Source organism: Pleurodeles waltl, chromosome 12 (genome assembly GCF_031143425.1).
Source record: "Pleurodeles waltl isolate 20211129_DDA chromosome 12, aPleWal1.hap1.20221129, whole genome shotgun sequence".
NCBI classification, from domain to species: Eukaryota; Metazoa; Chordata; class Amphibia; order Caudata; family Salamandridae; genus Pleurodeles; species Pleurodeles waltl.
This window is the reverse complement of record NC_090451.1, coordinates 619,048,930-619,062,915: the sequence shown is the minus strand read 5'-3', so window position 1 is coordinate 619,062,915 and position 13,986 is coordinate 619,048,930. Positions and strand designations below refer to the sequence as shown.

The window sequence follows — 13,986 nt, the reverse complement described above, 5'->3', positions numbered from 1 at the left end:
CAATCAAATCAGTGCCATGCTGCTGTCCTAGACGAAAAAATGGAAATAGGGTAAGTCTCCTTTCACCACATTGTCCCTTTTTACCCTCAAATGTCAATTCACTACTATTTATCAAGTGCAAGTTGTTCTGGGAGAAACTTCTAAATGGTCCAGAGAATGCCTCCCTTTGTAAACTAGAAAGAACAAGAGTCCTTGAGATCAAAAAATATTATTGGTCTCGCCTGGAGGGGTGAGGACCGCAGAGGTGAGGGTGGTGGGTAGTCATTTCTTGGGTAGTCAGGGCCACAACCTACCAAGTGCTTTTTTTCTCACACTCACATACGTCAGTCTGACTGGGATCTGAGCTACTACTCGACTAAGACATGCCCAGACCTGGCAACTTCCTAATAAGACTCACCGTCTGAGATGAGGCACCAAGGGGGGTGGGGGGATGCGGGGGGGGGAGCAGGACCTTAAGTCCATTACCTGTGAAGCTCTAAAAGTACTTCTGAGGGGGTGTGTCTAATATGGTAGGGGACGGGGCTTCGGGCAGCTCACTGCCGTGTCCCACAATAACCCCTAGCCACCCCTAAAAAAAAAACGATCTGAAAGCTGCCGCTGATGTCCTGGGGAGATTCTAAACCCTTGATGGACATCAGCTGTGCTCAGCCTTGAACACAATGTGAGTTGGAAACCCTTGCTGAAGGATTTTCCAACCCGCATTGTCGACCCTGTGTGATTTTGGCTCCTCACTGGGTGACCGTGTGAAAGAACCCGAAATTGTGTGACACACAGTGGCGCCGTGTGAATTGGCAGGTCTGCATGCCTATCAGGTGCTTGTCTGTCTTTGGTAGGCTTTCGGAGTGAAAAGGGACAAAGGTTTGGCTTCCTTCAACCGAGTTTGAGGAGGTGGAATCTGGACCTTTTTTACTGTTAGTATTGTTTCTGCTCAGGTTGTCAGCCATAATTGCTCTTTCACTTTCTCCCTCTGGAACATTTACTCATTAATAAGCAGTATCCTTGTCTATAACACATAATCAGTAAATAAATAAACAAAAAGGAAATGCTGCATGGCTACTTCTTTTATCATAAATTCCTATTCTTGCCCTTTTGGTATCCTTTTACTCACCCAACAACATCTCTGCCTGGCATGTCTCCAAATGGGTTATTCAGGCTTCTATGATTACCCTATTTTTGGTGTACAGGCACTCAGCAACCCATGGCTACACTGGTTAGTCCTTATTACATGTCTAATCTAATTTAATCTTCTTTCTCATATTCCTTCACCCAGTCTGGCACTGCTTCCCATAGCACAATAACTGAATCTCAGTTTTCATCAAGCACTACATGAAAACACTCTTCACGTAGACTCTGAACGAAAACAACATCCTTCCATCTATGCACCTTGCACCCTAGCTAAGTGCGTAGAAGCGCTTCAGCACTTTCTCACACACACATTTCAAGTTTTCTTTTAAGCTTGTAGCGTATGTTAAGAAAAATATAAGTTAATTTGACATCACGTGTGTGTATGTTACAGTTGGCTTCATGTTGTATCTTTGTTCCTAAGATTATTTGGGAACAATCAGTCGGCTTAGTATTGACTGTGATTAAGTGGAACATTTCATTGATTAATTTGAACCTTTTCATTGATTAACTTGGAACATTCATTGAAAGATAGTTTAAAAAAATAAATTATTGGAATATTACTTTTACATTTAATGTACTTGCATTCTTCTGAGACTAACCTAGCTAGTGATCCAGTGCTAGTTTTTAAAACAATCTTTTGGCTGGTATATGTGGTACTTATCACATGGATTTGTTGTGCTTATTCTGTTTACAATGTGATACGTATGGTTTATTTTGAATATTGACAATTTTTCTAGGACAAATCTGTTATTTACTTTTTGTTTGGCTTTTTTTTTCATGTATTGCACTGCATTGGCCTTGAATAAAAGTGCATTAATAAACTGATGTATACAAAAATAAAATGAGGCAAAATTGCTTGCAAGGAGGCTCCTACTAGAAAGTAGAGTGAGAAGAATCAAAAGTACATTTATGGTTATTTGATGAATAATTAAAAGAGCAGCATGTGATTCATTTTGCCACCCCCTGGTTTAAGGTTTATAGGCAATATGATGCTTCTTTAACAGAGAGTCTGTTTCTTGTTCTAGTGGTGTTTGAAAATTGGATGCATATTCCTTGGAAGATCACTAAATGGGTTTTATATGGCTCCTTTAGTATATTTTAACAATTCCAGTCTGTTTTCCCTCCTCTGCTGAGCCGAGGTTTACCCACAAGACACCATGTTGTGGTATACGTACGCATCCTGTCCGGGGAGACACACCACAAGCTGCAGGTGAGAAACGTATATAGCGCATCAATGAAAATGTCCAGTGAGGATACGTGATTCACAAAATGCGAGAGCAAAGCAGAATTTACTGGGAGGGGAATAAGCACTGCGTGGGGTAGAACTGTTCTATGTTACTTGGAACATTATGAGCCTGATTTAGAGTTTGGCGAATGGAGTTACTCGGTGACAAACGTGACGGATATACTGTCTGCCATATCACGATTCCATAATAGCCTATGGAGATCACAATAGGCGGATGGGATATCTGTCACGTTGGTGACAGAGTAACGGGTCCGCCAAACTCTAAGTAAGGCCGTATGTCTACAGGTCTTATCAAGAACAGATGATATCACAAAATAAAGTCAAGATGTCTGTGTAATTGCAGGAGTGTCATTGACAAATTCTATGGGGTTTTGCTAGACCAGGATAGCATTCTGCGCTAGGTGTTTCCCTCAGAGAATAGAGGTTTAAGTGGGAGGAGCAGAGGAATCGGTATAGAAGTGCTTGACATCTATGCTGCTAACTACATATGACATAAAGGGCCTGATTACGATCTTGGCGGAGGGGATTACTCTGTCCCAAGTGTGACGGATATCCCGTCCGCCGTGTTACATATTCCATAGGATAAAATGGAACTTGTAATACAGCAGACAGGATATCCATCACATTTGGGATGAAGTAATCCCCTCCACCAAGATCGTAATCAGGCCCAAAATGTGTTCAACCCCCTCATCTGGGAGAGTTGTTAAAGTTGCCCTTCAACCCTTTCATTCCCTTGTTAATCTATGTAGACCTAGGGCAGTGTCTAACGTTCCCCTAACCCACCTTCTTCATGCTAGCATCTTCTTAAAATCTCAAAACGTTTAAGCAACTCCAATATACTGGCATCTATTTAGGCTTGGAAGGTGTAGGAGAGAAAATTCTGCTAATGTGCCCTAGACAATATACAGTGGTACTCCCCTTCGTTTGACACACTTGTAGGTATGTCTTGCCACTAGAATCGTTCCTGTAGCTGAGCAAATATTGTTAGCAAGAACATACTAGCAGAAGAAATGATGTTCTAGTTCCAAAAAGTATCATTTGATAGTTACACCCCTGAGAGGCAAACAGAAACAAAAATTGCCATCTAGGGATAGTAGTTATAGGGAAGAGTTAAATGGGGAATTTAAGAAGTTGCCTTTGAGGCAAGTAACTTTCATCACTGAGCCAATAAACTAAAGTAAATTCATACACAAAACATGTAAAGCTTTTGTAACCCATGCAACCTTTCCTGATATCTTCATCTTCTGCCTCATTAGGAAATACTAAACCCAGATGAAAGTGAGGTCAGTGCCTGTGCTTGGCTGGACACCAGCATGGTGGAGATGATAGTCTCTGCGGGTAAAGAAGCTAATCTCACTGGAATCCCTCAGAATATGCCTCTAACTATTGGGTGAGGACACTGACATCTCTACTCTATCTGCATGAATTTTACAAAATGTATAATTCCACACCACATAACATCACCTCCTGCTCACACTACCATACATCTGGATTAGAGCTGCCATTCTCCCTTATGTATGAAGTGCACCATCATAAATAAACAAACTATGTTTTAAGTGAACCAGTGACTAACAAAACTCCCAGTGGCTAATGAGAAGTTTAAGAAAACCCAGATGTGGGCAATTTTATCCCTACTCACGGTGTTTCCTCCCTTAGGTTCCATTCTCCTGGTGTACAGTAAATTGAAGCCTGCATTCAACACCTGAAGGCCATGACCTTCCCTAAACTGTCCATACTGCATGGGCTATTCAGTGAGCATGTCCCCAGTGGGACAGCGTATATAGCAGACATAGGTCTGAGCAAACTCAGCTGCACAGTCCTCAAATTGTCTGTATGGACAGGCTTTATAGCAACCAAACGCACAAAGCACATGAGCTCTTGGATCCTGGATTTATGATGTTTGAGTCACTCATGTGGCCTCCTCCAGCTCTGATGGTCGGCCGCATCCGCACTCATTCCAAGGCTGTCACATTCCACTGCCAGTTGATTGGGATCCACAAATCTCACTGAACATCTAGCATTTTGTCCTTTCTTTGTTGCTAGTCCTGAACTCCTTTGGGTGTGAGATCTCTTATCCTGAACCACACCTACATTTACCAGTTCCACATGCAACCAACAGTTCCACATCCAACCAACCAGTTCACATGTCCTCCAGGGTCAGGAAGAGCTATGTTTTCCTATCCTCAAGGATGTGCACCTTGAATGTAATTAGAATCATATATTTATTACATGAGTCTCTTGATTTTTGTTTTGTTTGCCAAGTCAAAGCTCCTTCCCTGGCTCTGCAGGGCCCCGGCCAGGTAAGAGAAAGATAAATCTCTCTGCAGTTCAAAATTCCTGCTGTGATTGACCTGGGATGGATGTACTGTACCCCTAATGGGGGACTTGTCAGTGACTACAGACACTCACCAGTGGAAAAAAATGGCAGAAACCCTTTGGTTTTAGCACAGATTTTACCTAGTCTTCTGGGAAGAATTCCAGGGCTTCTGCCCTTTCTGGAACACCCATAAAGTGGTATGAACACCCTTCTGCATCTCCTGCCTGTTAGAAAAGTATTTATCAGTGATCTGCCAGTTTCTTCACACATTTATTTTTCAATTATTACTCCTGTTTGAGACTCCCTATAAAGCACCACGCTCTTTTGGATAGTTTTCTAGTATCTGTCTGTAATAAGTTCATCTCAGTTTCCACTGGGACAACCTTGTATTCCAAGCGTCCTCGAGTCAGACACTGTCTTTCAGACCTCGGTGAGGGTGGCTTGAGGCTACCACATCACTGCCCCAAGTCGGTCGGCTTCTTCCCACAACATTTCCCCTCCTCTGTGTAACTTTAGGAAGATACAAGTATCCAATTTATTTACCTAGCATGAAGCTGTCCACCTAATTCTATCCATTGCAACACTTAGTATGTAGGGCATCACTTAGACTGTTTCCAATGCCACACCCAGAGTCTAAGCAGGGAACTTTAGACCAGAGTGTCACAGGCAACAGATGTTTGTCAGATTGGGAATTTGCTGGTGGCCTTGCTCAGCACCTGTAGAATGTGCTGCAAATGGCTATCTGAGTACCCCCCTACTATTTCAGAGGGCTGTAATGTAAAGTGGCTTTGCAGGGGCCAACAGGTGTGTAACAATCTCAGTTTGCAGGCAAGACGGTGGCAAGTCTACATGTTCTCCTTCGAGTATGGTCAGGTATCTGGGGCAAGTGGCTGCCTCTCGCTTCTGAAGTAAGGAAGGGTCTCAGTTCATATCACTGAGAGCCCTTTGGCACATCTAGGATTAAGAGAGAAAATCAGAGACTTCATGTCCACCCTCACCACGAGGGTTCTTTCAGCCCTCCAGGCACAGTTCCTTCGATTACCTTGCTAGTATGGTGTTATTCCCTTCCAAGCACTTCAATACATCAGACCATCTCCACTGCTTCCATTTATTCTTAAAGCGTATTATCAACATAAAGCACTTGTGAAGTGGTCATCGGGAGCTAAAAGCATGAACCACTCCCATCACCTGCCTTTACCAGCTACAGTCTGACTCCCAGGCATTGGCCTTGTTTGTCCACCAGATGACCCAATCCATAGCAGCACTGGTGGAGTACCCTCTCAGTGCCCTGAAGTCTAACTCACTTGATTATTCCGCTGCCTGTGTCTCCACATAGCGCTCACTCAGTTCATTGTGGAACCCTCATCACTGCATAGACCACCTCACCAAAGCTACCAGCATTGGCTCTATATTTGTGGCTACTCTGCTCCATCTGCCAGTTCAGATCTAGTGCACAGAGAGCACATCCTGCGCACAGAATGGGACCAGCACACGGTTAATTTGACCCAGAAGTTCAGAGTCCCCTCCTCAAAACCTTAGCCCTGGTTCACCGTAGGTCTTTTGACAGCACCTGGATGGTCTCGATATTGGAGTCCTTGTTGGCTTGTCACAGTTCTCCAAAGGGCAGACTGTGACTCACACGTTTAGAAGTGTCAGCACATTGTCACAGAACCACTCCATAATCAGGACCACCAGGCACCCCTTCTCATAGCATCATTGCCATTTTACACAGGATATTTTCAAGAGGCAAGAATGTTTTACAGTATAAATAGTTTTAGTTATTGTTTGTTTACTGTTCATTTCACATCTTATAATTTGGTAAGATGTGAAAATCTGACATGAAGCAAAGTTGTACCTCACACATGATAAGCATGTAAGAGTAAGCTTACATACATAACTGTAGAGAAATGGTTAATCTGAGAAAAGGTTTATAAATTCAAAAAGAGCAGCCATTTTGACTTCACTGTTTAAAAACTTAAGAACAAACTATGTGTATATGTAACATCTGTTTTTATGCAGTGACCAATACAGTTTACAGTTTGTGTTTACTCCTCCATGAGTGAAATGAATGAGGATAAATGATATGTGATTTCCGTTTGTGGTTGGTTTAAAGTCTGCAGAAGGTTGTATTGATGCTTTAAAAAAGTTTATTTGGTGTCATAACTATTGTTTGCATATGGCATTTTTCTGATATGTAATATAAACATCACATAAATAAGCATGTAGAAATAACCAATAATTTGTATTGCACTATATGCAAGTCACAAGAAAGCAAAGGTCAGGTGAAATATATTTTTGTCTCTGTAAGTAATCAGTTGATGTGACTGTCAGTCTCTCTCAAATATCTCTCTCTCTCTGTAAACAGTCTTAGAACAATAAATTCAAATCTGTAATGATACACAAATTGCAGTAAAACAGTTATCAGAGGATTTTTGGTGGCCTGCTACCACTTTTTACAGAGACTACACACACATTTGTTGTGTTTAAGTTCATCTACTTTTATTGTTTTTTTTAAATAAAAGGACAGAGTCAACAGGGGCTAAAAGCATGACCCCCCCCGTCTTCATTCGCCCTTACCAACTACAGTCTGACTTGTACGCGTTGGCTCTGTTTGTCCAGCAGATGGCCCACTGGTGGAGTACCCTCTTTTCATTGCCCTAACATGCTTGATTGTTCTGCTGCCTGTTGCCCCACATAGTGCCCTCTCGGTTCATTGTGAAACTCTGCTCGCCACATGGACCACCTCACCAGAGCTACCAGCCTTGGCTCCCTTCAATCTGCTGTGGTCACACCCTATATAAAGAACAGGACCAGCACACCGTTATTTGCGCTACCACTTTAGAGTCCCCTGCTCAAAACCTCAGTCTTGGCTCACCACAGGTCTTTTCATGATGATAACTTTACTTAGTAATCTGAAGAGAAGAATATCACATACACTTGTCTAAAATGTTGATATAGTTGTATTATCACATAGCTTGATCATAATATCCCCTCTTGAGACATCATTCTTAATAAATATTCAAAGGCAGAATCATGGAAAAGAGACAAAAATTAAATTGGGTCTTTGAAAACAATTAGGGGATGTGGAGCACAACCTATGGGAGCTTGAGAGGGGTTAGTGTACATCCAGTGAATATAATAATATTATGAGTCAACATAAAGTTCAATGAAACTTAATCCAATTGAGTCAAACATCCTGTCATTATTTTGTATTCTGGAAGAGACCATCTCCAAGCAAATTAATGAATCACAATCCTCAATCCATGTATCCCTCAAGGGTTTTCTGGTTCACCTCCAATTTTGTAAAACTTTTCCTTGTTCCATTGGAAAGCACCTTCAAAGGTTTCAAGACTCTCTTATTCCAGTAAAATAGTGAAGTAACTAATATCTACAATTATCTAAACCCAGTGGATTCTATCCCTGTTTGCTCTAAAATGAACCAATATAGGGAAAATCCCATGTTGGCTTATTGCGCAAGCTTAAGAAATGGTTTTAGGAGAAGCATGCACAGTGACTAACCTTTTTGAAAATATTGAAGCAAATTAACTTTCAGTCATTGTTGACTTCACTGAGAAATCTTCATAAGAGAAAAACATAGGAATGGGATTCAGAAAACTTCAGATTTATGTAAACTTCACAGATTATTCTAGGTTTATACAAATGCACTATTGCATGTTTTTTGCCTGTACCAAACCTTACAAATTAATATCAGAGGCAAAGTGAGAGGAAGAATTGTTATGGATCAGAATAATCAAATGTAAAACGTAAGACTATTAGGAGGCGTTATAAAGATTTAAAGATTAATGAGAAAATAACATCAGAGACCAATATTTAGATTATTTTGGTAACAAAGAATGTATAAATTTGAATTAATGGAGGCTAATATATGTTGGAATTATAAGAACTGTAAAGGCATGTTTGGCAACTTTTGTTGGGAGTTGTCCCAAAGTTTTGAGTTGTTAGTAGCACCGAAGGTTTAACATACATTGTGTTTAGTTTTTCTTGACTAGTACATTCATGTCTGCTTTAACATGATCTAATCATTGTAAAAGTAAGATCACATATGAATGCAAACTTAAAGATCTAAAATGGCTTAAAGATGATGGCCGTTAGCTGCTCCGTTTCTGCATCATTACATCACTCTTTTATAGTGTTATGGGATCATTCATGTAATAGCAGGAGATTCAATCATGGGAACATGTGACAGGTCTCATTTGGAAAACATCCGTTCAGGTTTTTAGGGAAATAGAAGAATTATGCCCCATTAAATAAATCCTCTATATTTGTCTTGGCCTACTGGTGATTTTAGCTCATATTCACATCTACATAACTTGTGCTGTAATTCATTCATATACTAACATTGTTTTCCGTCCATAGGGCTACTGAGATGTGCAACGGATCTATGGTCCACGTGGATCTCCAAGCATCAACGCTTCTGAGCACTGTACCTGAAGCTGGAGCAGATGTAGAACGGGTCAGCACAGGCACTAAATATGCTCTGCAACTATGGCTTGACACTTTATCACAAAACAAAAATCTTTGAGTGCCTCCAAGTACCATTCATTTACATCTGGTCTTATCAGTTATAAGAGCTAGTGCAGGTTGGAAAGGTGAAACCTACATGGCATAGCAGCAAGTCCTGTGTTTCATGGCCAGTTCTAATGTTATTTCCTAGATGTATGCACCTTTAGCAATAAAAAGTGAGCAACTCTGAGCTTAGTGTTTTTTCAGTATCCTATCATGAGCCTATATTGGACAATCTCAAGGTGATATACAAAATCTTCTCCCAGGACAGCAAACAGCCGCACCGGTTTCGGGTTCAGTACTGAATGGCAGCAGTGATTCAGAACTTAAAAAGTGATCGTCTTCTGAGTCATTTTAGTAAGCCTTTTCATTTGGATCTCCCCATCTGAGGAAACTTGCCTTTTCTGCCTGGTTACCCCAGATTTTTCCCCTTTTGCTGGAGCCTATGTTTTTGATGGCTTTAAATTTGTGCACTTTACTCCTGCCAACCAGTAATAAAATGCCTGTGTTTCCCCCTTTAAACATGTGAAATTGGCATACTCATTTGGTATAGTTAACATGCTTTTAAGTCCCTAGTATATGGTAGGAAAATGTACCCAGGGTCAGGAGGGTAAATGGCATTAGTGACTTGCAGCACCGATTGTGTCATTCATTATAGTAGCAGTGCAAATAGGGCTTCATGCCTACAATTGTAGACTAGCTGTAGCAGTGTGGAAACTTCTATGCAACCAGTAATGATGAATCTTTTGACAGGTAAAAGCCTTTCTTTTAAATATGAATGTCACCCCTGTGTAAGCTGTGTAACCTACAGGCAGGGTGCATAGTATTTGACAGTAGGACATGTAGACATTTAGGGGGTCATTCTGACGCTGGCGGCCGGTGACCGCCAGGGCCACCGACCACGGGAGCACCGCCAACAGGCTGGCGGTGCTCCCACGAGCATTCTGACCGCGGCGGTTCAGCCGCGGTCAGAAGCGGCAAGTCGGCGGGCTCCCGCCGACTTACTGCTGCTCGGGGGAATCCTTCATGGCGGCGGAGCGCGCTCCGCCGCCATGAGGATTCTGACAGCCCCTACCGCCATCCTGTTCATGGCGGGAAACCCGCCATGAACAGGATGGCGGTAGGGGGTGCCGCGGGGCCCCTGGGGGCCCCTGCCGTGCCCATGCCAATGGCATGGGCACGGCAGGGGCCCCCGTAAGAGGGCCCCGCAAAATATTTCAGTGTCTGCCTTGCAGACACTGAAATACGCGACGGGTGCAACTGCACCCGTCGCACCCCTGCAACTACGCCGGCTCAATTCTGAGCCGGCGTCCTCGTTGCAGGGGCATTTCCTCTGAGCCGGCGGGCGCTCTTTTGGAGAGCGCCCGCTGGCCCAGAGGAAATGTCTGAATGGCCGCTGCGGTCTTTTGACCGCGGTGCGGTCATTTGGCGGTGGTACTATGGCGGACGGCCTCCGCCGTCCGCCATAGTCAGAATCACCCCCTTAATATTAAAATGCCCTTACAGTGACTAGCACCCAAAAGCTATTTTCACTGCGGCAGGCCTAGCTGTCCTAAGTAGAAAACAAGAGTACATATTAAACACCTAGTACTTTATTTTTCAAATGGGACTAGCTAGAAAAATAATTAAACAACTATTATATAGTTATAGTTATTAAAATTCTAAATCAATTGTGAAGTCAGATTTGTAATAAATATTAAGGAAAAATAACTTTTAGAAAGTCACTATTCCCTGCCTAAAGTTCCTGGAGGCTAATTTGCATTGGCTCCCCAGCTTCTCCCAGCCAGTGACTGTCCTTTGAACAGTTGTGAAAAAAGTGTGAAATACCTCCCAAAAGCAAACAATAAGCTGACCTGAATGGGCAAAGATGACCCCTCTGAAATTCATAGAATATGCAGGGTGGGGGCTGGAGACAAACGTTTTTGAAATTATAGTGCCAAATCTTGCTGGTTTGTCAAATCCTGGTTGGTAGGTCTGCTGGATTCACACACAACACTTGGAACACAATTGAAAGGAAGGAAGCAGACTGACAAGACAATGTTTATGTATCCGCATTCTGGTGACTGAAGAATCCTGTATTTGTCCTGTCAGACGTCTGTCTTTGAATTTGTTTTGGGCAAAAGTAGATCCATTAAACTAGATTTTAATGTTAGATGTGGGATGCACTGCGATTACCATAGACCACTCCCCCCACAGCCCTTAGAGCCCAAGTTTAGTGTGGCTGAAGACTTTCACAAACTTGGAAATGTCCAAAGTGGGTAGGGTTGGCAACAGGAACTTTTACTTAATTGATTAGAGTATGCCACCCACAAGCATGTGCCAGGTACAAATGTGTCACCCCCAGGCTTCCACTTCAGAACACTGGTGGACCGGAAGAAGAACAGAAGAGACCTGGTAGGAGCCCTGAAGGATAGGACGTGCCCCCTCTTGTATCCAGGACAAAGAAGTGGAATACAACGGTAAAAAGAGTGACCTCCTTTTCAGGCTACAGGGATACAAGTGCAAGCAGTCTTGCCTGCAACTGCCCAACTGACCAGTGGCAAATGGATCATGACTGCACTCTGCTGTTCGCCTCTGCCTGACAGCTTGTGAGACTCTTAAGTGCCTCCCTTGATGTCCAGGGGCCTAAGAAGTGTACTTCAGTGGTGGATTGGGGCTTAAAGTATCAGGTCAGAAGGTAAAATCTTTGACCAGGACAAATTGGTTGTTTTATCCGATCTGTACAGCATAGTGTTTTTCATTAAATTGTGCTTAAGACCCGGTCTACTGCAACAATTGACTGTTATAGGCATGTTGCACTTCTTGGTGCTATTTCTTCATAAAACTTTAAACATCCTTATTTTAAACATCCTTATCTCCTGATCCACCTTTTGGATTCTTGTCCTTTTGGTGAAGTTTTGTTGATTGAGTTGTACTCTATTTTTCTGATTTGGTTTGGGATTTTTATTATTTTCAGTTTTTACTTCATTATTGTTTTGGTACTGCATAAATACTTTACACATTACCATTGTTAAGCCTGTCCGCTCTAACTACCAGGGGGTGGTTAGCTCAGGTTAATGTAGTGATTTTGTTTAAGAGTTGATCCTGACAAAGGTTGTGATTATTTCTTGAAGTGGATAGTCACCCACCTCAATTAATAATCTATTTTCTTACATGCATTAAAGTAAAACAATTTTATACAGTTTAAAATTCTTTATAATACAAATGAAGTATAAAAAACAGTGCAGAACCTGGGCATAACTTTGACAGCCCAAGCTTTTGTTTTTTAAAAACGTATAATCAATTTGTGAAGTCCCAATTAAAGATACCAAATCTATAACTGAGAGAACATGCTGTCTTGGAATGTTTTCCACAAATATATAAGAATATATTGCTGAAAGCATCCCTTATTGCAGTTTGTCATAGTACAATTCAGACTGTCAATCTTCACATTATAATAGTAAAAGAGAAAAAAAGCCAGCAGGATCATAAGAAAATGTTTAAACTGTTTAGATAATGTGCTTTCCTATCCAGGTAAACTGAGCAAGATGCATTTTGGATGTTGTATTTCCTTGACTGGACATATTGGTTTCGAGGATAGAAAACATGGGATTTTTACTGATGTCCTTTTCCCTGCTGTACACTGGCAGTATTTAAGATAATCCCTGCATATTAGGATGTATTTGTTAGAACTAACCTTGGTGCCAGTGTTTCCACAGGAGCAGAAGAATGTTCCCAATGCCCACTTATGTTAACAGACAAGGAATAAATATTCACATTGCTGTGTTTCTACAGGGGGAAATGGGAAAGCGATGAAAGCAAGACTCCTGAAGTCTTTAATGCTGGCTTCTGGATGTGCACTCTGAATCCCTATGTCTGATGGAAATTTTGCAGAATCGAAGGGTAGTGGCAAGCACCTGAAATCAAGCAGAATACAACTCTAAGCAACCTAAATCTAGGCATGTTCAATTTGTACATATCTTAAAAGCTCGTAAACGCTCTTTCACTCGGCACACACACTCCAGATTGTAGTACTCGCACATGTATTTCTATTTAGCTAATACTTCTAAGGCTTTTGCTTCTCTCTTATAACAGGTTCATATAATTCTTGGATTTCTTGGAAGACACTAAAAACTTCATCTTCTTCAGAACTTCATATCAACTTTTGAAACTATAAAATGATATTCTGAAAATCGAAAGAAATGAGGAACCTACATCAAGACTCAACAAGGAACTCTCAAGAAGTCCATTTGATGAAGGTAGTGTCTCCTAAATCTCGGATCGTAAGCTTATTTGAATTCTTCTCATCAATGCAGTAATTCATATGGAATCCACGTGCTAATTATTCTGCAACACTTCTTAGAGTACCTCCGGTGACGAGGAACTCTGAGGAAAACTTGGATACTGTGAGAAAAATGAGTCTTTTCTCTTTGAATGGGGAATACCCCAGGTGTGCACACGAAAAAGCCTGAGGAAGCAGGGTAAAAACTGAGGAATATGCCGTCAGTTCTATATTAAGGTAGCGCGCTGGGAAAACACAGCTCTCCTGAGGAGAGAATCAGTTGAAGAGTGCAAGTGATCCTCACACATTCACAGTGTGGTCTTCAGATGCTCACGCGGAAGATCCAAAGAAGACCACTGACCTCTTTTATGGGGGCGGCTATCGTGGAAATCCACCAACTCAGAGTTCTTAAGGAAGTTGAAGAATGACCTCGGAACACTCCTCAGATATGGTAATCGGTGTCGCCAGTGTGGATATTTTTTTGTTGCATACCATCTAAACTGCTTGCTCTAT

At 41.8% G+C, this 13,986-nt stretch overlaps 1 protein-coding gene across 1 annotated transcript in view; it reads left to right on the top strand.

Annotated features, from left to right (window-relative positions):
• Positions 1–12,536, top strand: part of NUDT17 (nudix hydrolase 17) — a 118,892-nt gene extending 106,356 nt beyond the window's left edge. Inside the window, exons 6-8 of the mRNA XM_069217940.1 lie at positions 2,237–2,335; positions 3,628–3,761; positions 9,066–12,536. Coding sequence (XP_069074041.1) covers positions 2,237–2,335; positions 3,628–3,761; positions 9,066–9,231 — 399 coding nt within the window. The 3' untranslated portion in view covers positions 9,232–12,536. The remainder of the gene's footprint in view (positions 1–2,236; positions 2,336–3,627; positions 3,762–9,065) is intronic.
• The last annotated feature ends 1,450 nt before the right edge of the window (positions 12,537–13,986 follow it).